Source organism: Crotalus tigris, unplaced genomic scaffold, assembly GCF_016545835.1.
Source record: "Crotalus tigris isolate CLP2741 ecotype Arizona unplaced genomic scaffold, ASM1654583v1 scf7180000024342.5246164, whole genome shotgun sequence".
NCBI classification, from domain to species: domain Eukaryota; kingdom Metazoa; phylum Chordata; class Lepidosauria; order Squamata; family Viperidae; genus Crotalus; species Crotalus tigris.
Window position 1 is genome coordinate 4,486,375 of NW_024100512.1, and position 26,664 is coordinate 4,513,038.

Genomic DNA, 26,664 nt, shown 5'->3' on the forward strand with positions numbered 1-26,664 from the left:
GAAAATTTATATAGAATAGCTACAAACTAACACTATTAATATCAAGCATAAACATAATAAAATCATAAACACAATATAAGGTCCCCTCAAAACAATGCATTCCCTCAGCAATATTTAAAAGAACATGAACAAGGTCACTAGGAGATCAAAGAAGTTTGCAATTCCCCAGTCCTGCTATCTCCATAGGTCATTCATAAAGGCAACTAATAAAATTGGCATGTTGTGTTCCAGCCAGAAACCGATTGCCAGGCAGCCAAATAATTTGCATGGGATAAAGCCCTCTGCAGTTTCAAAGCACCAACCCTTTCAGGCAAGCCAGGCCAGGAATGGGACACTGCAAAGTCTATTAGGTATGATAGAACCTTCCTTAAAAATAGAAGAGTGGATATGTGTGTGGTGCTGTGAAAAGCAATTGGATCTGAGAAGAAACGACAACCTCCTTCCTGGTGAAAAAATGCACTCTTTCTCCCGTTTGCAGCTGTCTTGCACACAGAATCCAGCAGAGGTCTCTCTCTCTCTCACTATGCGCTTCAGCATTGGGCTTCTACTTGGAGGACGTATAACAGATGGTTCACCACAGAGAGTGGGAAGGAAGTGACATCAATAAGCCTTGCCACTATACTATTGGATGCTGCATTCTCTTTCTTTTTAACCCCTTTTGAGCTTCTCAGGGGCTTAAATAGGCTGCAGGAAAGTCTTAAGCGGAAGAGACTTAGAGGTGGGCGGGGCAAGTGGCGGGGGAGGGGTGTCTCTTGCGGTGCAAAGGGAGGCAGGGAGTTCTCGGTCTAGCGAAGGGAGGGACAGATGCCAAATCTTCGTGCAGGCTCGATCTTCTAACTCCCGGGAGAGGGAGAGGCCGGATCCCATATTATCCTGCCGCTTGTTTCCAGGCACGCAGCTGATAGCGGGAAAGCCGTGCTCCAGATCAGCCGTGTTGCCCCAAGATTAAATCCAGATCCTCGGAGAGGAGGAAGGGTCCTGGGGGAATCCTTCACGCCCCATATCCTCGGTAAAGTTCCCGAGTGGTGGTGGTGGTGGTGGTGAATTGGGAGATTGCTTTCCTGGCAACTCTCAAGCAGGACATAAGAAAATGGCTGCAAGGGAGGAACTGCAGAAGGTTGTGCCTGCATTCTCCTTATGTGCTGGATGACACTAAAATCGGGATGGATCCTCAGCAGTTCAATTTATCTTAGGAGGGTGAGTGAACCAGGACATCATCAACCGCTGTGTTTCTTTGACTGCAGCTCCTGCAGTTGATCACTCTGTTTTATTTATTTGTTCAAATATTTTGTGCTTAGAGCATGTTGTCTGAAGTTGCCCTGCCTGTAATTGTGTGATTCAGCTCTTAAAAAGCAAACCCTGAAGAAAGGGAAATGGAACATCCTAAAGCAAGTCATTTCATTTTATGTGAACTGCACTTTCATGGCTGGTTAACCCATTAGAGTTTGGCATGTTGTGTGAACCCGGCTTGTAGGTTTTTATAAAGCAAATCCTACCTTGATCACATGAACTCGGGACACTAAAACCCTCATAAATACATGCCAGTGTCCAAGTGTCCAAATGCTTCAATGGTCATAAATTTGAAAAACAATCATAAGTCACTTTTTTGGTGCCGTTGTAACTTTGAACGGTCATTCTACAAATGGTTGTAGGTCAACTACCTGTAATAAAAATGGGATACAAATAAATATTAGATATTCATGCACAGGCACTAACTGCTCATTGCCACTATAATCCTATACTATCTTAGAAAAATACTGGAATGAAAAGGTCTTAGGAGATCCACAAGATTCCCTGGACCGATTTGGAGTTGCATTACAGGTCAGAAAAAGAATGGAAAGTGAACCTTTAGCAAGTGAGGGAACGGGAAAGGGCACTTTTGGTATCAGGCCTGGGAGCCGTAGGGAGATCTGGGCAAGAACTGGGCAGAAGATCCAGGAGGAGAAAACCACCCTTTCAGACATTCAGCCCTGGAAATTCAGGAGTGTCCAATATCAGGAGGATGAAGGTCCCCGAGGGCTTTGCAGCAGACTCTACTGCTATTGTAGCCGATGGTTGAGACCAGAAAAGCACACAAAAGAGAAGATGCTGGACTTGGTTGTTCTGGAGCAGTTCCTGGCCCTTCTGCCCCTTCAGATGGAGAGCTGGGTGCGAGAGTGTGGAGCAGAGACTACCTGCCAGGCAGTGGCCCTGGTGGAAGGCTTCCTCCTGAGTCTGGAGGAGGAGAAGAAGGAGCAGGTTGAGTTACAGGTAAGAGACCATCATCATGGGAGATTAAAAGAGCTTTAAATGTAATATTGCCTTATTGGCTAGATGGGCAGTATTTAAACCGAATAAATAGACAATATATTGAATTTTTAAACCTTCGCTATCGGCGTTCTGTAGCATTCGTAATATGTGGAGAGGTTTCACTAATTATTTGGGACATTGTTTCGTTATCCATTCTCCAAGAAAGATATGAGACAACTGTTTCTTTTTTCTAGCCTCACTGATGGACATTGTGGGATTTGAATTGGTGTCCATAGAACAAGAATTCTCTTCATGGTGTGCGATGTTTGTTAATTATTTTCTCCTGCCTATTATTTCAAGTCCTTTGCAGTGAAGACCAGAGATCCCGAGGGAAGGAGGCATCCATCAAATCTCCCTCAAGAACTGTTTTTCAGGAGGATCTGTCAGGAAGTTCCCAATCAGGACATCTCAATAGGTAATACAAAGGTCCTTCCACCCCTCTAAAAGATCCTAGCTTTCTCATCTTCTCTTCATCTTCTCTTCTATAGAACACCTCCTCCTACTTTTTTAATTATGCGGTTTAAAATTTTGTCTCCCTCACAGGTAAGAATAGAAGAAAGTTGACTCTTCCTTATGGTGGAGCTGGAACAATGATTGAACCTCCAACTCAGGTAAGAAGAGGAAATATATGGGATTTTTATTCTGTCTTTCATGTTGGTATACGTAGAATTGTTTTCTTACATTTTACTCTTTCTTTCGGCTTGAGTCATTTTTGTGGTCCTGAACAATATAGAAGATTCAAGAGAGATTATTATTAGGAAATATTTTTGTTAAAGACCAGAATGGAACTCTCTTCATGCTGATTATTCTTTCTAGTTTTCCGTAATTAATTTCTTTATGAAATTCTCAAGGGACTCATTGTTGTTTGTAATTCTTTGATTTGGAATTATGCAAGGATGTCAAAATTAACTATTCATACTATTGCCACTTTTAAAAACCCTTTTTTGCAACCAATGATTGTTGTATGAACCAATAGAGCAGATCAGCTTAAAACATAAGGCAGACTATAAATATCTAATGAAAATGGCCAGATGGAATGAACGCTATCAAGGCACTTTAGCTTGCAGCGTAATTTCTTGTGCCTAGATTTGAAGACCAAATTCAGCTTTGCAATAGCTAAGAAATGTCCACTTCAGGAAAGCTTCTCTCTTTTTTTATTTCCTACTCAGTCTATATCTCAGACTACTAGCAGCTTCCTTGCAATATGAGATGGAGTAGAAACTGAGTTGCACGTCTGTGGATTTGATAACAGCCACTACAAATCTCTGCTGCTCTCTCCCAGCACTTTCATGAAAGTGTTGGTGGGATTGGTCCTACTGGGAACACTGTGCTGCAAAGAATCCATCCCCCGTCTCCTTCTGCAAACACAGGGAGCTTTGGAGTCAATAGTGGGTGGGGTTTCCAAAGCCCACCTGCCAATTGATTCCTTCCAGACACTGAGAGTCTTTTGTTGATGGATAGATGGACTGATAGACAGACAGTAGATCAATTCATCCAGTGGGGTTACTTTTCACAGAATGGCACTGGAAGTCCTACAGCAGTGGTGGCGAACCTATGGCATGGGTGCCAGAGGCGGCACTCAGAGCCCTCTCTGTAGGCACGTGCGCCATCGCCCCAGTCCTAGGCCTTCAGCTGGGTTTTATAAAACCTTTTCGCTCTAGGCCTCCGCCGCCGTGGGCAAAAAAAAAAAAAGGTTCAATCAATCAGTCAATTTCAACTTCTCATGGGGAAAAAAAAGATCTTGCAAAGTTGGAATTGATTGAACTTTTTAGTCCCACCCAGTCTGCCATTACCACCGCACCCATGCCCACCCAATGGGCCACACCCACCCGGCACCCAACGATGCATAAGTGGGTTTTGGGTTGCTTTGGGCACTCAGTCTCTAAAAGGTTTGCCCTCACTGTCCTACAGTATCAATCAACCTGTCTGAAATATTTCTTCAGTCAAAAGTTTTTGATTTGTCCATTTTCTCACCTAAATCACAGAATCCTACCAAGCATAATAACCATTTACCTTAGTGCATATCTTTGCGTTGGGAATTTGTAAACAATAGGTCACTTCTTGTTATTCCTCCTGGATCTGGTCTGTATTTTTTTCCTCTGTCAGCAGGACCTTGTCTCCTTTGAGGAGGTTGCTGTGTATTTCTCCGAGGAGGAATGGTCTGTGCTGGATCCTGACCAAAAAGCACTCCATTGGGAAGTCATGATGGAAAATTATAGGAATGTGACCTCTCTTGGTAAGGGTTTCCTATTGTCCCATCAGGGGGTTCAGGAGAGTTTTGTAATTAGATGCCACAGCTATTTCTTTTTATTGTGGTTCTTTGCACAGTCATCCATATGTTTAGATTGGATTTGGCGTTTTCAATCCACCTATCATGTTCTTTCCAAGGACCTGGAATAGGCAGATGTTATTTTATTAAAAATTTTTTGCCAGAGTAAAACAACCATACAAGTTTTGAATAGGAAATAAAAAAGATACAGTAAATTAGTAAATAAAAAAATTTTTGAAGAAAGAAATAAAGGGGGAAAAAGAAAAAGTAACAGAAGTAACTTCTGATCTTTTTCATGGCAGTGGCAAAAGCAATTGCATTTTATCCTCTCTTTCAAAGGCTACATGATAGTTTTCTTCTTTCCATCTAATCTTCAAACCATTTCATTCCTTTCAACTCCTAATTTTCATTCAAACCAAGCAGCAGGCTGCAAAGTACAGTGCAAACTGGGCAGACCTAATTCTCCTTTTTCCTTTCCTTTCCATCTTGGAGAATTGTTTGTTTTTCTTTGCCATGCAAACTTAGACATATGTTTCTGTGATTGCTTAAGTGGTATATCAGTTTTCAAAATAGGTATTGTTTAAAACAAAACATTCTAGGCAAAACATTATCATAGAAATTCTCTCCCAATAACAACTGTAATTTATCCCATTTTCCTTTTTTTCTCAATATTAAAACTAGTTTTCATTGATTCTAACTGATCTTCAATTTTCATATTTTTAACATCATCTTTTGATTATTAATCTTAAATACTACATTCCTTTAATTTTTCCATTTGTTTGTATCTGAATTCCCTTCAAAGGATTAGTTGCAGAGACAAAGGGCATCCTTGTCCCTTTCTCTATCTCATACTTTTGTTAATTATCCATTAACAATTATTTGTGCTTTTAGCATAGATTGATTTCACTTAAACAATAAATTTGTTTAACATGATAGCAGTATTCCAATATCTCAGGGGCTGCCATAAAGAAGAGGGAATCAAGTTATTTTCCAAAGCACCTGAAGGCAGGACAAGAAGCAACGGGTAGAAACTAATCAAGGAGAGAAGCAACCTAGAACTAAGGAGAAACTTCCTGACAGTGAGAACAATTAATCAGTGGAACAGCCTGCCTCCAGAAGCAGTAAATGCTCCAACACTGGAAGTTTTTAAGAAGAGACTGGACAGCCATTTGTCCGAAATGGTGTAGGGTTTTCTACCTGAGCAGGGAGTTGGACTAGATGACCTCCAAGGTCCCTTCCAACTTTACTACTATTATTATTATTATTATTCTCTCATATCTTTCAAAATGTTAAACAGGAAAATCCAATTCAGATTGTCAAAGGCCTTCCCCACATCTAAGATCAGTGCAGCTTTTTTTTATTATGTTCTAAGTCAGACATGTTAAACACAAGGCCTGAGGGCCGGATACGGCCCGCAAAGTGGTTTCATGTGGCCCGCGAAGCCATCCTGGAAACAGTGAGGGAACGGCCCCTTCTGCCGTGGCCCTGGCCCAGGCCAGCCAGGAGCCAATGTACAATTTTGTGGTGGCCATCTATGCTGAAACGCATTCAGTCCTAGCTCCATAAGCCCCCCCCCTCCCGCATGGCATGAGAGCAAGAGTGAGGCTCCTCCAGTGGACCATGCCTTGGCACTTGCCCTGGTCCCATCCCCTTCTGCTAGAGACCCTCAGATCTATCCCACTCCTGCCCAGGCCCCCACGGCACCCTTGACGCAAACGATGTAGAGCTGGCCACACCCACCCAGTAGGCCACACCCACTCCATCCACACCCACCCAGTAGGCCGCACCCACCCAGCCCCCTGAGGGCAACCGCAATGCTGATGCGGCCCTCAATGAAATTGAGTTTGACACCCCTGTTCTAAGTATTCCAAAATTTGTAATATTTTTCTAATATTACTTCTTAACTGTCTCTTAGATAGAAATCAACACTGGTCATCGTGAATAAATTCTTGGAAAGCTAGTTGCATCCTTCCAGCCAGAATCATTGTAAAAAGTTTGTAATCGTCATTCAGGAATGATATTGGCTGGTTCTACTATTGCAAATATGCTATATAGGGTTACTAGAAGAACTCCTAGATCAGTGATGGTGAACCTTTTAGAGACTGAGTACCCAAAAAATAGCCCTGCCCCGGCCCCCGCTCTGCCCCTGGTTCCACCCACTCCAACCCCACCTGCCCTACCTCCGCTCTGCCCCCGCCCACCCGCAGGGCCACTCACCGCCTCCACGGCCAGGGGGGCTGTTGGGTAGTAGGGGGCCATGGGGGGAGACGGGGCTGGGGCAATGGCACACGTGTCCACAGAGAGGGCTCTGAGTGCCGCCTCTGGCACACGTGCCATAGGTTCGCCACCACTGTCCTAGGTTTTTTTCCTCTGCAACCATGTTATTTTGGCAAGAAAAGAAAAGTAAAACAAAAGGTAGTTTGGATGGGAAGATGTCAGGGAATTGCACAGCAAGTGTTCAAATGAAATCAGACCCCTGGCGAACTGGTAGTTTTATATAAATAAATATATATTTATAGCAGATAAACAGCAGACAAACAGGAGCATCATGAAGTAAATCACAGAGCACAGAGCACGGGAAAAAGGAAAATTTCCTCTCCACACCTACGGCAACCAATCCCAGCGTAGATTGTCTCACACAGGAGCCAGCATACTCCAACCAATCAACTACAATCCTGTGTTCTGGCTCATTGTACAATCCCATTGTTCCAGCTACTAAATTGAAACATCTTAACACCCCTCTAATTTAAAGCTGGACAGCATTTAAACCAAGTTGTTTCACCTGTATTTCTGTTTACCCAATGACTTTGTCATGAGGTCGGTCAAATTGTTTTCTGATGGATAGTAAATTAGATCTATTAATAAATTATATCTATTTCACTAGTTTTCTGACATTACAGTATTTTATGTCAACATTTTTGCTTCTGTTTTTTACTCTCGCCTTTTGCCATTTGTATACATGTTGTGTTATCTTCAAATACTGGTATAGCTCCTTTCACTTCAATATCCAAATCTTTTAACAATTGTATATAGAATGTTATCTCTGAACACAACTTTGACAATGGTATGAATTCTGCTTCAGCTGTGGAAATGGCAATTGAAGTCTGTTTTCTAGATTTCCAACCAGTTACTGCTTTTGCAAATATTACAACAAATCCTGATACTGACTTTCTATCCTGTACATCATTAGCCCAATCTTTCCATTTCTTTTCTGCCAGAGGTAAATTTAATACTTCCTGGTAATTTGGGGCTCATAAAAGATGTTACATACTTTAACCTCATCAACTGTGAATCTTTCTGAAGGAACACCTTTGTTTGCTTTTTCAGACATCCTTGGAATAAAATGTCCTAATTTCACCAGAATCTCATTCTCCAAACATTCCTCTGAGCTCTACTCAGACCCTGAACTACTCTCAGATTTCTATTTAATGTGCCTGTGTAAGTGTTCATTTATTGGAGAACTCTGACTAACAGGCACTAAAATTCCAGTATTGGCATGTACCTTTTCCCAATTCTCATGTTCAGAAAAATTTGCACAATGTGAGAGGATAATATTTTTGTGTCCATCTGTAAATCAGCCCCTTGATCAACTTAGTTGCTCTTCTTTGCACTTTTTCCAACGTCTCAACACCTTTTTTGTCATGTTTCAAAACTTGTGCACACACCCTGTTATTCTTTATGACTTTGTATGTACCCTTTGCGAAAAATATTTGATACCCTTCATTATCTAAGTAGGACACACTCAGCAAATTGTGATCGAAATCTCTTACACATAAAACCTTATCAAATGATTCACTAATGCATGGTATATATGCTCTTCCTTGTCCCTGTACAAAAGAATGATTACCATTTGTCAGGCTTATCTAATATTCCTGGTCAACTGGTCCCAGATTTGGAAAAAAAATCTGGGTTATTTATAATATGCTTATTTGCCCCACTGTCCAACAACCAAGTGTCTTTAGTGTTTTTGTTGGTTGCCATCACGACAGAAATCTGTGTCCTCCTTCCTTCTTTGTGCTGTCTCTCTCCTGTGTGTATCTTTTAATCTTCTTACTTGGCAATTTTTTTGGTATTTTGAATGGATCCACATACAAAGCAGCATTTTACTATACAGATTTCCTCTCCACCTTATTATCTCTCTGGAATGCATCTCCTTTCTGACTGAGCTGTAAGTTACTATCATTTCTCTCGCATGCAGTGTTTCTATTCTTCCAAAAGTGTCCCAGTTATATATTTAAATTACACTTGTTCATGGACTCAAGGCTTACTACTAACACATCCTAAGTATCATCAAGGGAAGTTAGCACAACATACACTTTGTGTACTTCTGAAAATACCATTCCTCGCTCTTCTAATTCAAAGAAGGTTTTCTTCATGAAGTGGCGGTGATCTGACAGACTTTCTTCAGACTTTAGCCTTGTTCTATAAAAGTTTTCTGGTAAGAGTTACTTTGCTCCTTGCTGCCTCTCTGACATAAATTTTGTGTAATGCAAGCTAGCATTCTCTAGCAAATGTTAGTCCATGCACATATATTACCTGACTATATTCCAAGCACAAAATTATTCTGGCTAGTGCTTTTTCATTTCACTTTTGCTGTTCCTCATTGAGATCTGCTGGAGGATTGCTTACAACTGTCCACAAATCCTTCCTTTCCATTTTTAGGCTCCATGAGAGATAATTTCTCTCATTAAGACCAGCCAAAAGAAATCCTCCTCCCATCTCTATAACAGATAGCATCATGCTGTCTTTACAGGTGAATCATCCTCAACCTCCCTCAGGCTCAAGAAGAAACTTTTACCTCAGAGAAATTTACTACTGTCACTTCAGGTCGCTTCTGGTTCTGTAATCTGTCAGGGAATTGTGCAGCAGGTGTACAAATGAAGTTAGAGATGCTGACAAGAACTTATGGGTTTATATAAATACATATACATATCGCATATACTATACAATACAACAGAGCATCATGAGGTAAGTCACAGAGCACATAGCACACGGGAGAAAAAGGCAGGAAAAAAGAAAACTCAAAACTCATATGATTTCTGATAGTTTGATATTTTTCCCTAGCCTTATTACCACTTTCATTTCTCTTTTCCTTTGAAGGCACTTATGGGCAGAAGAATAAAGATTCAGTCGAACCATTCCAATTTATCAGACATGGAAAAGGAATGGAGAAACATGCAGTTCAAATGGAACTAGAAAACTGTGAGCGAAACCAGTCATATAACTGGAATAAGGGAAGCTCATCTTCCATTGATGCACAGATTCAAGACGTTCATATCCAACAAGGCAAACACAAGAAAAAATACATTGGGAAAGGTGTAGGACTATTCAAAAACACATTCAATATAAATAAGCACCATCCAACCCAAACGAAAGGAGAAGATTATATATGCAGGGATGATGGAAAAAATTACAATGGGACTTTCGGTCTTTCTCGAGATAATGGGTCCCTGACATCTCATAAAAGGATCCACATGGGAGAGAAGCCATTTAAATGCATGGTGTGTGGAAAAGGCTTCAGCCAGCAGAGTAACCTTAGTTCCCATAAAAGAATCCACACAGGGGAGAAGCCTTATAAATGTATGGAGTGTGGAAAGACCTTTACTCAGAGCGTTCAACTTACTTGCCATAAAACGATCCATACAGGGGAAAGACCATATAAATGCATTGAATGTGGAAAGTGCTTCAGTCAACCCAGTAGTCTTACTGTTCATAAAAGGATCCACACAGGGGAGAAGCCATATAAATGTGTGGAGTGTGGAAAAACTTTTAGTTACAGTGGTCATCTTACTTCACATAAAAAGATCCACACAGGGGAGAGACCATATAAATGCATGGAATGTGGAAAGACCTTTAGTCGTAACATTCAACTTACTTCCCATAAAAGGATCCACACAGGGGAGAAGCCATATAAATGCTTGGAATGTGGAAAAGGCTTCTGTGAAAACTGGTCTCTTACTGTTCATAAAAGGATCCACACGGGAGAGAAGCCATATAAATGCATGGAGTGTGGAAAGGGTTTCAGCCAACATAGTAATCTTACTTCCCATAAAAGGATCCACACAGGAGAGAAGCCGTATAAATGCTTGGAGTGTGGAAAGACGTTTATTTATAGCAGTCATCTTACTTCCCATAAAAGGATCCACACAGGGGAGAAACCATATAAATGCATGGAGTGTGGAAAGACCTTTACTCATAACATTCAGCTTACTTCCCACAAAAGAATCCACACAGGGGAGAAACCATTTACATGCATGGAGTGTGGAAAGGGCTTCAGCCAACATGGTAATCTTACTTCCCATAAAAGAATCCACACTGGGGAGAAACCATTTAAATGCATGGAATGTGGAAAGACCTTTACTCATAGCAGTCAACTTATTCCGCATAAAAGGATTCACACTGGGGAAAAGCCATATGCATGTATGGACTGTGGAAAGACTTTTACTCATAGCATTCAACTTAATTCCCATAAAAGGATCCATACAGGGGAGAAGCCATATAAATGCATGGAGTGTGGAAAGGGCTTCAGCCAACACAGTAGTCTTACTTCCCATAAAAGGATCCACACAGGGGAGAAGCCATTTAAATGTATGGAATGTGGAAAGGGCTTCACTTACAGCAGTCATCTTACTTCCCATAACTGGATCCACATAGGGGAGAAGCCATTTAAATGCATGGAATGTGGAAAGTCCTTTACTTATAGCAGTCATCTTACTTCCCATCAAAGGACCCATACTGGGGAGAAGCCATTTAAATGCATTGAGTGTGGAAAGGGCTTCAGCCAACGCAGTAATCTTACTTCCCATAAAAGGATTCATACAGGGCCCAAGCCATATAAATCTCGGGCATGTGAAAAGAGCTACAGGAGGAACAATGACCCAATTTCCCATATAGAGATACATTTAAGTGAGTATCTATGTTAGTTCTTGATTTAGTTGGTTAAGTTTTTGCATTTCCTATTTATTATGTACTATTTTAATTATGAACTGTGAATTTTTCAAGCTACTATCATTTGGAGGTGGCACATGCTATTGCACGTAATAAGATATTTTTTGTGTTAAGTATATCCTTGCTCAGATTCCTGTTGGTCATATCCAAGAAATTGGCGATTTTAGGCACCTATATTGCTGGGCTGTTATGTTATGAAGATTTTGTCTTTACTGTGTCTTTATAAATGAGCTTCCTGCTCCCAATTGTTTCTTCTTCCCATTTGATGATGTTTTTTGGAGGGATACGAACAAGCAGATATTTAATAGGCACAGCTTCCCCAAGCAGCAGAAGGAGCTGTATTTCTCTGATGCAGAAATAAACACCATTTCTCAATGGATTCTACACTTTTCTGTTCTTACAACAATTTGGAAATGACAAATTCATTGGATTTGAATGAATATTATAATTCAAAGGGAATTCAAATTCCACCAGAGTTTACAGAGTGAGATTGAATGTGACTAGATGAGCTCCAAGATCCCTTCAAACATCATCAATATTATTATCATTATTATACTGAATTGCCCTATTAAATTATTTGGGTATTAAATTAAAAATGACAACTAAGAGAAATTGCACTTTGAATTTTTCATGACTTTTTCTATCTTTATACCTAGTTAAGGATATTCAGGAGGATGAGGATGAAAGTGACTGTAATGTGCTGACATTGCAAACGATCAAGCAAGAGGAGAGATCTTTGGAAATCAGTGGGGATCAAAAGAAAATAATATGAAATTATGAAAAATTACTTCAGTTCCCTCTGACCAAACACACAGAAATGAGAAGGGGAACTGCCTATGAGATGTGAAAATATCAGAAAATAATGCTGGACAACAAAGATTTTGCATCCTGAACACCTTTGATGTATCTTACAGATTTTTAGCTGCTAATCATGAAAATAATCTGTAATTTAATATATTGTGTACCACTTTATAGGAATCTTGTCTTTTTACACAATGGCAATGTACATACCCTTCATTATGTTGGATGTACTGCACAAATGCCAACCATGAAAACATGGAACTGTTGTTGAAGCACATCCAGTACATTAAGTAAAACTAGAATATCTATGGAGATATAAAAACAATGGCTCTGCTGCTTGGAATGCAGCTCAGATATACCAAGTACTGTTGTTACATACAGTATGCAGATGGGAAAGCCAGGCAAGAGAGTTGCATTACCTTAAAAAGAAATGGCCATTCTGAAAGAATTTGTTTCCAGGCCAGAAAAACATGGCACTTGAACCACTTATTGACCCAACAAATAAATTTTTGCCTCCACTTCACATAAACTTCAGACTGATGAAATGTTTTGTCAAAGCATGAACAAGGAAGGTGAATGTTTTTGTTATTTGAGACAGATGTTTCCAAGAATAATTGATGTCAAGATTAAGGAAGGCATTTTTGTTGGTCCACAGAATAGATATATCATCAATGACAAGCTGTTTGAAGATCTGTTAGTGTGGTCAGAGAAAATCACCTGGAAGTCATTCACAGATGTCATTGAGAATTTTCTTGGCAACTGTGGACACCAAACTATAGTCATCTGGTTGACAGACATCTTACAGCATACAAGACCATGAAGTGCAACATGTCACTGAAGATGCATTTTCTGCATTCACGCTTGGATTTCTCCCTCAGAAATCTAGGCGCAGTCAGAGAGACAAACATGGTAAATGTTTTACCAGGACATTGCCACAGTGGAAAATATGGAGAAATTTTCTGACAGAACAATCAACCAATGGAATAGTTTGTCTTCAGATGTTGTGGGAGCTTTATCACTGGAAGCTTTCAAGAAGAGACTGGACTGCCATCTGTCAGAAATGGTGTAGGGTCTCCTGCTTGGGTTGGACTAGATGATCTACAAGGTCTCTTCCAACTCTGTTATTCTATTCCAGTGATGGCGAACCTTTTAGAGACCGAGTGCCCAAACTGCAACCAAAAACCCACTTATGTATCATTGGGTGCTGGGTGGGCGTGACCCATTGGGTGGGCATGGCTGCGGTGGAAACAGCAGATTAGGTGGGACTAAAAAGTTCAATCAATCAATTCCAACTTTGTGATATCTTTTTTTTTCCCACGAGAAGTTGAAATTGATTGATTGATTGAACCTTTTTTTTTTTTTGCACATGGTGGCAGAGGCCTAAAGCGAAAAGGTTTTATAAAATCCAGCTGAAGGCCTAGGACTGGGGTGGTGGTGCGCGTGCCCACAGAGAGGTCTCTGCGTGCCACCACGGTACTATTCTATTCGTTCTTTGTTAACCTTTTCTGGGTTTTGTATGTTGCATGAATCCTGCTTATAGATAAATGTAGATGTATATTTTTAAAAAACAAGTCTCTCCTTGTGAATAGAAAGAAATTGAAATGATACAAAATGCCAAATACACTGAATATTCTTGGTGGAACTCATCAATATACCATCTCAGAAAAATACTTCCTTCCATGGGAATGAGTATTGTTGAATGGTCCAATCCAATATGTCAACTCTACAACGAACCTGGCTGCAGCCATTTTCCTCATTCTAGGTTGCAGCAGGATTGGGAGGGGTTGCAGAGGATTTCTATTAGTCTAAACATTTTACTGTCCATGGGAACCAAGATCATTTCTGTCGATTGGATGGGCATATGGTTAGAAAGCCCACCAAACTATTCTATTGGGAAACATAACATTGCATAGCACTGGGGTGGGAAACTTAACCTTGTAATAATATATGTCTTTCGAGGGAATTTCAGTCTTGGTTTCACTTTTGACCATGCCGATGCTATGTAGCCAATAAACATGTTCTTTGAGGAAACCTCAAGCCTCGAAATTCTGATTTGTTTGGTCTCGTCTATCGGAAACTTGACACACTACTTCTTTGAATTTCTTCTCTTTTCTATAAGAGAATCGCAAAATGGAGGTCATTTGTTGATCTTCTTGTAGAGACAAAGTTATCTCTTTGTCAAAGAGGGCTTAATGGCTTCTAGTATTCCCATGGCTAAATAAACATTGCTATGAATGAAAAAGCATTTAGAAATACACAGGTATCCTTGGACCCATTTGGAATTGCGTCACAGGACAAACAAAAAGAATGGCATGTCATCCTTTAGCAAGTGGAGGAACTGGAAAAGGCCCTTCCGATGCTCAGTCTGGCATCTGTGGAGAGTTGTGGGCAAAAATTGGGCAGAAGATGCTGGAGAAGAGACCAGCTTCCACGCAGTGGCCCGAGTTGAAGGCTGTGTGGTGTCCATTAATTCTTTTCTCCTGCATACTATTTCAAGTCTTTTGCAGTGGAGATCAGAGATCCTCAGGAAAAGCAGCGTCCATCAACTTTTACTCAAGATCTGTTTTTCAGGAAGATCTCTCAGGAAGATCCAGACCCTGCCACCTCAGGAAGTAATATAAGGTTCTTCCACTCCTCTGATAGATCCTAACTTTCTCTTTATGTTTTCTCTTCTAAAGCATACTTCCTTCCATTTTATTAATTATGACTTTTGAAATTATGTTCTCCCTCACAGGGAAGAATAGAAGGAAGTTGACTATTTGTTTTGGGGGAACGGAAACCGTGACTGAACCTCCAACTCAGAGAAGAACATTCATTTACTAGATTTGTATTTTCCCTTTCCCTCAGGAAATCAGCTCATGTACATGGTATAGTCATCGACCTAAACCCAAAATTGAGCCCAAAGATTTTGTTGCTAAGTCTCCCTCACAGGAAAAGTAGGAAGAAGTTGACTCTTCCTTATGGTGGAGCTGAAATAGTTTTTAAAATTCCAACTTACATAAGAGGAAGACATTTATTAGACTTCATGATCTATGGGTTGATGGGTTCCAGTATCATTGCTGGGGCAGGTCCCGGTTCTTTCTTGCCTCTGAAAGGCATTTTTGGGTCATAGAAGCCAGAAGGGTTAAGGCCTGTCAAAAGTCATCTTGTCATGCATCCCATAAAACAGTGGTTCTCAACCTTTTTAATGCCGTGACCCCCAACTGGTCGTAAGTCGAGGACTACTCAACCAGTCGTAAGTTGAGGACTATTCAACTGGTGCAGCACCGTTTGCAGAATGGGACTTTTGGCGGGCTCAGCAGGGCAGAGACAACCTGGACAATTCCTATTGGCTTTTGAAAGCCAATAGAATTAGACTATTCAAGAGAGTCTATTCTATTGGCTTTCAAAAGCCAATAGAATAAAAGGGAGTAGCATAGCTAAGGAAAAGGGGAAAAAATGGCGGACTGCATTGTTTGGCGACCCCCGTGAAATGGTCGTTCAACCCCAAATGGGGTCCCGACCCACAGGTTGAGAACCACTGCCATAAAAGGATCCACACGAGAGAAGCAATATAAATGCATAGAGCGTGGAAAGAAACTCAGCAAAAAAAGGGATCTTACTTGCCATAGAAGGCTCCACACAGGGGAGAAGCAATATAAATGCACATAAAGGTGTTCCATGGATATTCATACCTTATGAGACATAAAAAGATCAACACAGGGAAAAAAACATATAAATGCATGGAGTATGGAAAGACTCAGACATCTTACATCCCATAAAAGGGTGCACACGGGAGAAGCCATATAAATGCTTGGAATGTGGAAAGACCTTTACTCATAGAAATTGACTTGCTTCCCATAAAAGGATCCACATGGAGGGAATCCAAATAAATATACTGGTACTGAGTGTCAAAACAGTCATCTTCAGTCAAAACAGTCATCTTAAATCCCATCAAATGATCCACACAGGAGACAAGCCATATAAATGCATGGAGTGTGGAAAGAATTTCAGCCGACACCATACTCTCCATAACATGATTCATAGATGTGAGAAGTCAGTCCCCAAAACAAAGATACATTTGGGTGAGAATGTATGCTAATTATAGATTTAGTGGGTTCAGTCTGGATTTCCAATTTACACAGACTGAACTTTGAAAAAAGGATTGTTTTTTTTTTTACTGATTCATCCTTCTAGCTTAGAGACCTAGAGAGATGTATTTAGTAATGAAAATAAAAATAATGGGCATGTGCCATTATAATTATTACCTCTAAGTTTTTGAATTTATGTGTGTATAGGTTCATTTTATTTTATTTTTTAGAAATGCGCTTCCTGCTCCCCAATTGTCATGTTTCTCCCACTTGGTCATAGCTCTCAGAAGGAAGTGAAGACATTCAACAGGTGCTGCTTCCCCAAGCACAAATGAAAAAATAAAAGAAAAATCAAATGTGCACCCTTGATGTAGAACTGGGGCGCCCCAAAAGTAATCAAATTTGCATCCTCAGTGTACAACTGAGACCTGAGTCAAACAGTATCTATGCAGAAACAGGGAACATTATTCATTCAAAGGCCTGAAGATGTATGAAGGAATTATCACATGCACATCAATGTTTAGCATCTGGGAAGAACTGAAATGATAAAGAATTCCTCTCTCAAAAACGAAGCCCAAATGATCAGAAGCCCCACAAGTGATTGTGCAATTTTTTTTCAAGCATTTTGCTGTTCTATAGTGTGATGAGAGCTAAGAAGAAGTCTAAATTTGATTTAAATAAAATTAAATATTAATGCTGTGGCTATGTTCAAGTCATGTATTATACTCATGTATTAAACTCTTTAGTTGCTTTAAAAATGTATTAACACATGAAAGTTTTTGGAAGGATATGAGAAGCTCATGTTTGAAGCTTTTTATTGTCAATCGTTCTGTGTCAAGCTGGACAATAAAGAAACTGAAAAGAGCAGAGAGGTTAACTGAATTCTTTTTAACCGCTTTTTCCCCTCTGCATCTACATTTTTTCTTTCACTAATTGTAGCTAAATGTGTTTTTTTTTCCTCCCCATTGTCACCTACAAATCCAGAGGAATTTTTGGGTCGTAGAGGTAAGCCGGAAGGGATAAGGCCTGTCACAAGCCAGAACTTTATTTCAGGAGCTGCTAATGTGTCACCATCTTGTCTCCTCCCTGCAGGCCCATCTTCCTGAGGTGTATTTCCTACGTAATAAACAATAAACTAGAAAAAGAAGGATTATGAGGGATGAATAAAACAGGGATGAATGAAAGAAATGAAAGGCAAGGCAAGGGAAGGCAAGGGAAAAAGTGGATAAGAGAAACGAGATAACATGATAGTCAATGGAAAGACTGTAATTTAATTAAACAATAAAAGAAATTGAATAGTTGAAGGTTGCAGTTATACTGAGAAGCTTACTCAAGTTCCAACCAAGGTTTAAAAACTTTTCTGCAACTTCTTGCCTAATTTTGTTTGTCCTGCTGTGTAGTTTTATGTCTCTCCCAGATAAACTGTACTCAATGAGTAGTCCTCAACAGCATTACATCCACATGGAGAGAAGTAAGCAGGTAAGGTTCTGTCTTAGGCCCAGTACTCTTCAATATCTTCATTAATGATTTAGATGAAGGAATTAAAGGGGAACTCATCAGATTTGCAGATGACACCAAGCTGTCAGTAGCCAACACCCCAGAAGACAAACTCAGGATCCAAAAAGATCTTACAAGCTCGAACAATGGGCCCTATCCAACAAAATGAGTTTCAACGTGGAGAAAAGCAAAGTCTTACACTTAGGCAGGAAAAACCAAAGGCACGAATACAGGTTGGCCGAGACCTGGCTTAAAAACAGTAACTGTGAGAGGGACCCTGGAGTCCTAGTGGATGATCACTTGACTATGAGCCAGCAGTGTGCAGCAGCAACCAAAAAAGCTAATACAATCCTGGGTTGTATAAACAGAGGTATAGAATCAAGATCACACGAAGTATTATTACCCCTTTATAAAACCCTAGCCCTTCGCAAAAAATGGCAGCTAAATGATCTCCCTTATTTCAAATAATATGTATAATAATAAAAGGAGACCTATTTGATGATCTAAAAGCACTGACATGGAAGGCTAGTTGGCAAAAGAAGAAAGACAGAAAGGCTGAAGAAAATTGGGGTTTTGATTTATTAGAGGGGATTTCATATTACTAATTAGAAGGTTAAAGGGAGAAGTTGAGATAAGGGGAATTTGGGTCATTAAATTTAAAATATTTGGAAATTAGTTGAAAATAAGGATTCTATTTGTTTATGAATATGTTTGATTTATTGATTAACCCAGACTATATAATGATTTTGATTTATTAAAGGGGATACTGTATTATTAATTAGATGATTTAATATGGTGGGAAATAGATAACTTTTAGGAAATAGAACAAAACTATATTCAAATAGATAAGATTTGTATTTTGAATATTAGATTCTGTTATGAATTGAGATAAGGGAAACTTTGGTTACCTAAAACCTGGAAATTACAAATATCAAATGTTAAATTTGAATATTGATGGGAAACTAAAAATTGAGAACAAATCAATAATAGGACATTAATTGTCTCTAAAGATTGAATGTAAAAGTAATTAAGATATGTATAAGCTAACAATTTATTGATAAATGTAATAATGATGTTTTTACTTGGTTGATATAACAAGAACTGTATTAGCTTAAATACGAGATAGTAGATATTAAGGGAAAAAGAGAGGAAATATTTGATGTTGTAACTTGAGATTTGTACTAAAGATTTTTGTATGTTATTGAACTATTGATTAACCCGGCCACCACACTGCTTTTTAAATACTTAAGTGTAAAATTGGGAAATTAATAAAATATTACTAAAAAAAGAACGTTTTGTGAAAACAAGGGGTGTCTGGCTTTCCTTTTACACACTGCTGCCTGCATGCTGAGGAAATACACCCAGCTTCTTTGGAAACCTGGACAGATGACCTGGACAAAAGCTGGCTTGGAGAGATCTTTGGTGATTTGCAAAGGGAAATTTTTCTGGTTGTGTTAGCTTTTGGAGGTCTTCTGGTTTTGCCATGTTTGATTCCTGTTATCTAAAGAATAGTTGCTTCTACCATCTTGGGGTTGACCATCATACATCCTCTGTAAATCCCATAAGACAGCCAAGGTCCTGACTATCATCGCAATAACAAAGGATTATACGTCATTGGTCACCAAGTAACAGAACACATTCTGTTACAAAATTAAAAAGGGAGGAATGAGGGGTTGTGTAACTGGAACAAAAAGAAATGGTTTAGCCTAACTACTTCTATCTCACTTCTGTAATCAGCATTTAACTCAGGGACAAATTTCACACAAGTATGGGAAACATGTACATGGATAGTGTTACGTCCTGAGAGTAATGAAGAGTGAGGAGGCTCATCTTGAACACAGCAGTCTTTTATTAGTAATAGCTTTTTCCAATCTGGCAATCTACGAGGCACGCAGCCTCTCTTAACAACTCAGAGACCCGGACCAAATGGCTACAATTACCAAGTGCTTTTGCGCCTTGCGCGTGCGCACAAGGCCGTCACTCAATCTGGTCCCAGGCAGCTTTTGCAATTGCCCAGGACCTTGCAACATCCCGAGCCTGCTTTTGCAGGCTCAGGACACAACAGATAGGATGTACTGAAGGAGGGAGTAAGGGAGTGTACAGAAATGATTGATATCTTCCTTATGATGTAATGGCTCTGTTGTCTGATTTTCATTGGCTAACAAAGTTTATAAAGCAATGCTACTAACTTTCTGAGGTGTGGCACTTCTGGATGTAACTCTGCCAGGGTTCCAGATAGTTTGCAACCCAGCTGAAGTGCATTTGAGCTGCGCAGAACTCTTGAAGGAAAGAGATCCGGAAAGGGCCAGGATAAGTGGGCAGATTCTTCCAATGCAAAGGGAGGGTTCTTTTTTTTTTTTAATTGAAAAGTTTTACAAAAATTACAAAATATACCCCATCTTCTCCAAACCGAAATGCATCTTTCTTGTGAATAATCCTTCAAGTAAGCAGAAATTTTAGCCATTTCTGCTAGATTTGACACTTTAAGCATCCATTCTTCTATAGCAGGCAAACAATCCTTCTTCCAATATTGCCCTACCAACAGACTTGCTGCTGTTATTAAATTCAACATCAAATTAGTTTCCTTAACATCAAAATCTACAATAATACCCAACAAAAATAATTGAGGAGTAAACTTTATCTTTCTTTTAAAAATATTCTGAATGATCCACCAAATTTTAATCCAAAAAGCTTTTACATTTCTACAAGTCCACCAAATATGAAAATAAATTGCATTCAAACTACCACATCTCCAACATTTGGGCTGCAAGTTAGGATACATACAAGACAACTTTTGGGGATCCAAATGCCACCTATAAAACATTTTATAAAAATTTTCTCTCAAATTTTGAGCTTGAGTAAATTTTACGTTTCTAACCCAAATTGTCTCCCATGTATCCAATAGAATCAGCTCTTGAATATTTTGTGCCCATTTTACCATACAGTCTTCAACTAATTCCATTTCAGAATCCAATTTTATTAAGACATTATAAATTCTCTTTATATGAGGGTTCTTGAACTGAAGAAGGAAGAGATGCATCCCAAGTTCTCATCCAAGTTCCGTCTCCAAAAAGGAACTAAGTCACCAAGGAAAGAAAGTAAAAATGTCACTCGATCCAGACAAAAGAAATTGGACAAGAGCTAATGTGAAAGCTCTCTCCAAATCCCATCAACAGCTACCAAGCTTGAAAATCAACAAGAATAACGATCTATCTGATGAATCAGCAAAGCAAGAACTTTGGAGGGGGGGGGGGAAAGATCCTGAACTACACACACTTTTTGAACTGTTCTTCATCTAGAGTTGGCAGCTGGCAGCTTCTGTCCCTCTGGCTAGTGCCAGCCAGCCTAGTTGAGAAGGACTTGGGTAAGTGTGGATGATGAGTGTGGAAGTCTGTGTACATGTGAAAAAGAACAAATATATACGTTCTAACCAGTAAACGTCTGTTATTTTAAATTCACTGAGTCTCCCTGTATTTTAAAGAACCATTTGTGCCTCAGTGCGTGGGTGAAAGTGTGGCTATTTTCCAGGGCTGTGAGAGTGTGAGTGAGTGAGCGACTGGCTATAAGCTTGAAATACAACACTCTACTGAAGTATAACATTGCCACCCTAAAGCACGTTGAGAAGGCTTCCTGATCAAGGGAAACGTGAGCGCCCCCTCCTGGCCCCACATGGGAAATGCTCCGTCTCTCCTTGTTCCATGAGCACTTTCCACTCATAGAAAATCCCTCTGCAAAGAGAAAGGAACGCTATGCACTTCAACGTTGGGCTGCTGTGACTGGTTGGGAAGGAAGTGACATAACTAAGTCTTGCCTTTCTAGGATGCTGGACTCTCTCTTTAACCCTTTGAACTTCGCAAGTGGTTAAAAAGGCTGCAAGAAAGTCTTGAAGGAAAGAGAGCCACAGGTGACAAAGGGCTTGTTTGTGGGGGGGGGGGGAGGGGGTTTCTTCCCATACAAGGCGAGGCAGAGAGTTCTTGCACTAGAGAAGGATGTGGCATATGCAAAGTCCTCATCCAGGTTCAATCTTAGGAGTGGGAGACCCCCAGATCCCATATCTCCTGGCTGCCCTTTTCCATGATTGTAACAGGCAGGGAACAAAGCAGAGCTAGTCTAGACCACGCATGTTGCCCTCAGGAAGAAATCCAGATGCCAGAAAGGAAAGGAGGGGACCTGGATAGTCCTTCATGCCCCATTTCCTGGGAAAAGCTCCTGCGTAGGGGGAGAGTTTGCATGGCAAATCTCAAGGAAGAAATAAGAAAAGGTTTGAAAAGAAGAGAACAAAAGATTATGCCTAGTTCTCACTCTGTGCTGGATGGCAATAAACTAGGTTTGGCTCATCTGCAGCTCAATTTGTCTTAGGAGGACAATGAACCAGATCATTACGTTAAGCTTTGTGCATTTAAGCCTTTTTGTTTCATATGAACTGAGCCCCTAGATCTGATAGACTTTTTTGTGCTTAGGGTACATTATGTGAACCTGCCTGCCTATGTGAAGGAAGGAAGAGAAATGGAGCGTCCTAACCCAGGGTCAACTGAATGGCATTACATTTTTTTGTGAACTGAATTTTCATGCTTTGTTAACCTGTTCTGAGTTTTTGTACGCTGCGTGAACCCTGTAGATCTATATTTTTAAAAAGCAAGTTTTTCCTTGTGAGTACAAAAAAAATAAGAAATGATCCAAAATGCGAAATACACTGAATCTTCTTATTGAAGTCATCAGTTTATCAGGTCAGAAAAATACTTCCTTCTATGGGGATGAGTGTCAATGAATGATCCAATCCACTACTGTCTAGTTGTTTGAATTTATTTTCTATGAGAGAATTGCAAAAGGAGGTCATTTGTTCATGTTCTTTAGAGACAACATTATCTCTTTGGCAAAGAGGGTTAATGGCTTGTTCTGATTCCCATGGCTAAATGAACATTGCTATGAATGAAAAAGAATTTGGTTTCCTTGAACTCATTTGGATTTGTGTTACAGGACGGAGAAAGAATGGCAAGCCTTCCTTTAGCAAGTGGGGGAACTGGAAAAGGCCCTTCCAGTGTTCAGTCTGGAATCGGTGAGGAGATCTGGGCAAGATCTGGGCAGAAGATCCTGGACGATGGAACCATCGTTTCACAAGTTCAGTCCTGGAACTTTAGGAGCATCCAGTATCAGGAGGATGAGGGTCCCCGAGGACTTTGCAACCGACTCCACTACTTTTGTAGCCGATGGTTGAGACCAGAAAAGCACACAAAAGCGCAGATACTGGACCTGGTTGTTCTGGAGCAGTTCCTGGCCCTTCTGCCCCTGCAGATGGAGAGCTGGGTGCGGGAGTGTGGAGCAGAGACCAGCTCCCAGGCGGTGGCCCTGGTGGAAGGCTTCCTCCTGAGTCTGGAGGAGGAGCAGAAGGAGCAGGCTGAGTTGCAGGTGAGAGGACTTCCTCTTGGAGTCCAGAAGGAATTGAATATAATAATATGTTCAAATTTTTGTTTCCTTTTAAAAATATTATTAAGCTTATCAAGATATAAAATACAAAAAAATTGAAAATAGTAGGAAGTAGGGTGGAGGGAAGAGAAAGAAGTATAGGGGAAAGGGCAAAAAAGGAAAATGATTGACTTCTGACTCTTTTTAGTGCAGTTGAATAAAATGGTAACATTACAGCCTCGGCCTTCTACTTTTACATCCTTAATATGTACTAGCCGTTCTATAACAACGAAATCAAAGTTTCATTTTTGTTTTATCCCAAGAAAAAAATCCAGGAGCAATTTCCAAGTAGAAACAAGGTTGGATGTGTTCTTTTCTTTAATTAAAGCAGTTAATTTTGCCATCTCTGCTAGTTCCATCAGTTTTTCCAGCGACTTCTCCATTATGGCAATTAAAGTATCCTTCCGTTTTTGTGCAAAAATTTGAATGAACCTTTATTATCAAAGTACAACATATATACAATGAGATTGGCTGAGCCTCCCTTTGTGCCCCCCCGCCCGCAATTCACAGTGATAACAATCCCACCATCCTATTACATCGTGTGAGCTAATTGCACAACGCGCCAGTTTTGCAAGTCTATCCTGCACAAGGTTATTCCCATTCAGGAGCCTGACAGCCCATGGATAGAAACTATTCTTCAGCCTGTTGGTGCAGCTGGCTATGCTTCTATATCTTCTACCCGATGGTAGGAGAATAAAGAGGTACTGACCAGGGTATGAGTCATCCCTGAGAATTTTCCTCACTTTTCCAAGGCAGCGGGCCCTTGCAATATCCAGTGGTGTCAGGGGACAGCCCACGATATTTTGTGCTGTGCTCATACCCTCTGTAATATCTTCCTATACATGGCTGTCAAGCCAGCATACCAAACCTCAATACAGCGTGAGAGGACGCTTTCTATGGTAGACCAGTAAAAGAGGGTCATTAGTTGTTCTACCCTGTTCTTCCGCAAGACCCTGAGGAAGTGGAGTCTCTGTTGGGCCTTTCTGGCCACCTGGGTTGTATCGATTTTCCAGCATTCTTGCTGCTCTCAACATATATAACAGCAAAGTTTGAGATTGTTTTTCAATCTCTTTGTCTATTAAAGTCTCTGGTTTTATTTTTATACTCACTTTTGAGAATCTTCTGCAGTAAAATATAAATCTTTCTTTGTATTTCTTTGCTTTGTCACACGTCCAGGAAAGATGGTAAAAAGATTCTTGTTTACATTTACATTTTGAACATGTATTTGAATTTCCTTTATACATCTTTGGCTGGTTATCACGCATTAAATAGAATGATATATCATTTTATAAAAAAATTCTTTTAAATTCTAATTTAATAGAAATTTTAAAACTTTCATCCAAATATCTTCCTGTTGTTCAGGCATTATATTATACACAAAATTATTTGCCATTGGATAAACATATTCAAAATCTTAATAGCTCTTTACCAGAGTTCTCTGGCTTTCATACTATGTGGAGATGCTTCACTAATCTTTGTATAGTTGCTTATCCTTTCTAAAAGAAAGGTTTTGCAGAGCCATTTCTTTCTTACTTCCCAGCCTAATTGATCGACACTGAGTGCTTTGCAGTAAAAAACCACTTCATGATGTGTGATGACCATTAATTCTTTTCTCCTTCATACTATTTCAAGTCCTTTACAATGGACGTCAGAGATCCTGAGAGAATGAGGCATCCACCAAATCTCCCTCAAGAACTGTTTTTCAGGAGGATCTCTCAGGAAGATCCAAATCAGGATACCTCAAGAGGTAATAATAATAAGGTCCTTCCACTCCTCTGATAAATCCTAACTTTCTTATCTTTTGTGTTTTCTCTTCGATTGCATACCTCCTCCCATTTCATTAATTATGCTTCCTGAAATTCTGTCTTCCTCACAGGGAAGAATAGAAGAAAGTTGATTCTTTCTTTTGGGGGAACTGAAACCGTGATTGAACCTCCAACTCAGGTAAGAGAAGAACATTCATTTACTAGATTTGTATTTTCTTTTTCTCTCGGGAAATCAGATGATGTACATAATACAGGTAATCCTTGATTTATGACCACAATTGAAACCCAAATTTTTGATTCTCTCCTGACACTGAGTGCCTTTTGATTGAGGATGGATGAATTGATCAGGGCTGGCTGTCTGGATATTGGGAAGATCCAGAAGGATCCTGACGTTGATCCAGAAGGAAATTGGGGTTACTTAACTGAATGGCACTGGAAGTCCTAGAAAATCATTCAAGTTGATGAAACCTGTCTAAAACATTTCTTCAACCAAAAGCTTTTTCTTCTGTCCACTTTCTCACCTAAACTATGGAATCCTACTAAACACATCCATTTACCTTAGTACCTTTGCTTTGGGAATTTCTAAACAATAGGACAGATCCTATAGTCCCTCCTCAGTCTGTTCTGTACTTTTTTGCCTTTCAGGAGGGTCTTCTGCCCTTTGAGGAGGTGGCTGTGTATTTCTCAGAGGAGGAGTGGTCTCTGCTGGATCCTTGCCAAAAAGCACTGCATTGGGAAGTCATGCTGGACAATTATAGGAACGTGGCCTCTCTTGGTAAGGGTTTCCTATTCTGCAGTCAGACAGTTCAGGAAGACGCTTTGTAGTTAGATGCCACGGATTACTTCCTATGAAATCTTTTCCAAATAGATATCCTCTCCTCAGAGGGAGAAGGAAAAGTCATGCTGTTCTACTGCTCCCAGGAAGGAAATAGGCCAATGGGATTCTGCTTAGATATATTCTATCCCATTTGTTTTTCTATTTCTGTTTAAACACTTTAGAGATTAAGTAATTTCTTGGTTTGCAGTAATACCAAACTTTATCAAACAGTTTTCAACCGTTTTGGCCCAAAAGCTTCTGTATTAGTCCTATCATGTATTGCCTTTCAAGTTTTTTGACTTAATGCCTTTTATAAGTTTTTATGCCTCATGAATAGTAATATTATCATTTCTATACCAAACCATATAATTATACAAATATACAATATATTGGAATCTGGCAAAATACCTGGAGGCAATTACAGGTAGTCCTCGAGTTACGAATATAATAGAGCCTGCCCATTTCATTCATAACTCAAAAATTCATGGGAATAAATCTTGTACCTCAAAGAAGATCACTCCCTGCTTTCACCCACATATTTACTAATTGAATACATGGACACATAGGCGGTTCATTATTTGCGCATGAGGTATCTCAGGGTGGCGAAGGCCATAGAGGGCCTAGTGATGGATCAGGCCCCCAAGGCCTCCACAATTCACAAAGATACCTTGCACGTCCCCCTCCATTTCTGCTGCGCCAGATTGACTTACCTTGAAAAGATTCATCTCTTCTCTGCCGGGATCC

At 40.0% G+C, this 26,664-nt stretch overlaps 1 protein-coding gene across 1 annotated transcript in view; it reads left to right on the top strand.

Annotated features, from left to right (window-relative positions):
* Window positions 1-742: 742 nt before the first annotated feature.
* Window positions 743-26,664, top strand: part of LOC120300533 (zinc finger protein 107-like) — a 29,086-nt gene continuing 3,164 nt past the window's right edge. Inside the window, 5 exon segments of the mRNA XM_039326707.1 lie at window positions 743-2,250; window positions 2,590-2,704; window positions 2,833-2,900; window positions 4,396-4,525; window positions 9,659-11,381. Coding sequence (XP_039182641.1) covers window positions 1,834-2,250; window positions 2,590-2,704; window positions 2,833-2,900; window positions 4,396-4,525; window positions 9,659-11,381 — 2,453 coding nt within the window. The 5' untranslated portion in view covers window positions 743-1,833.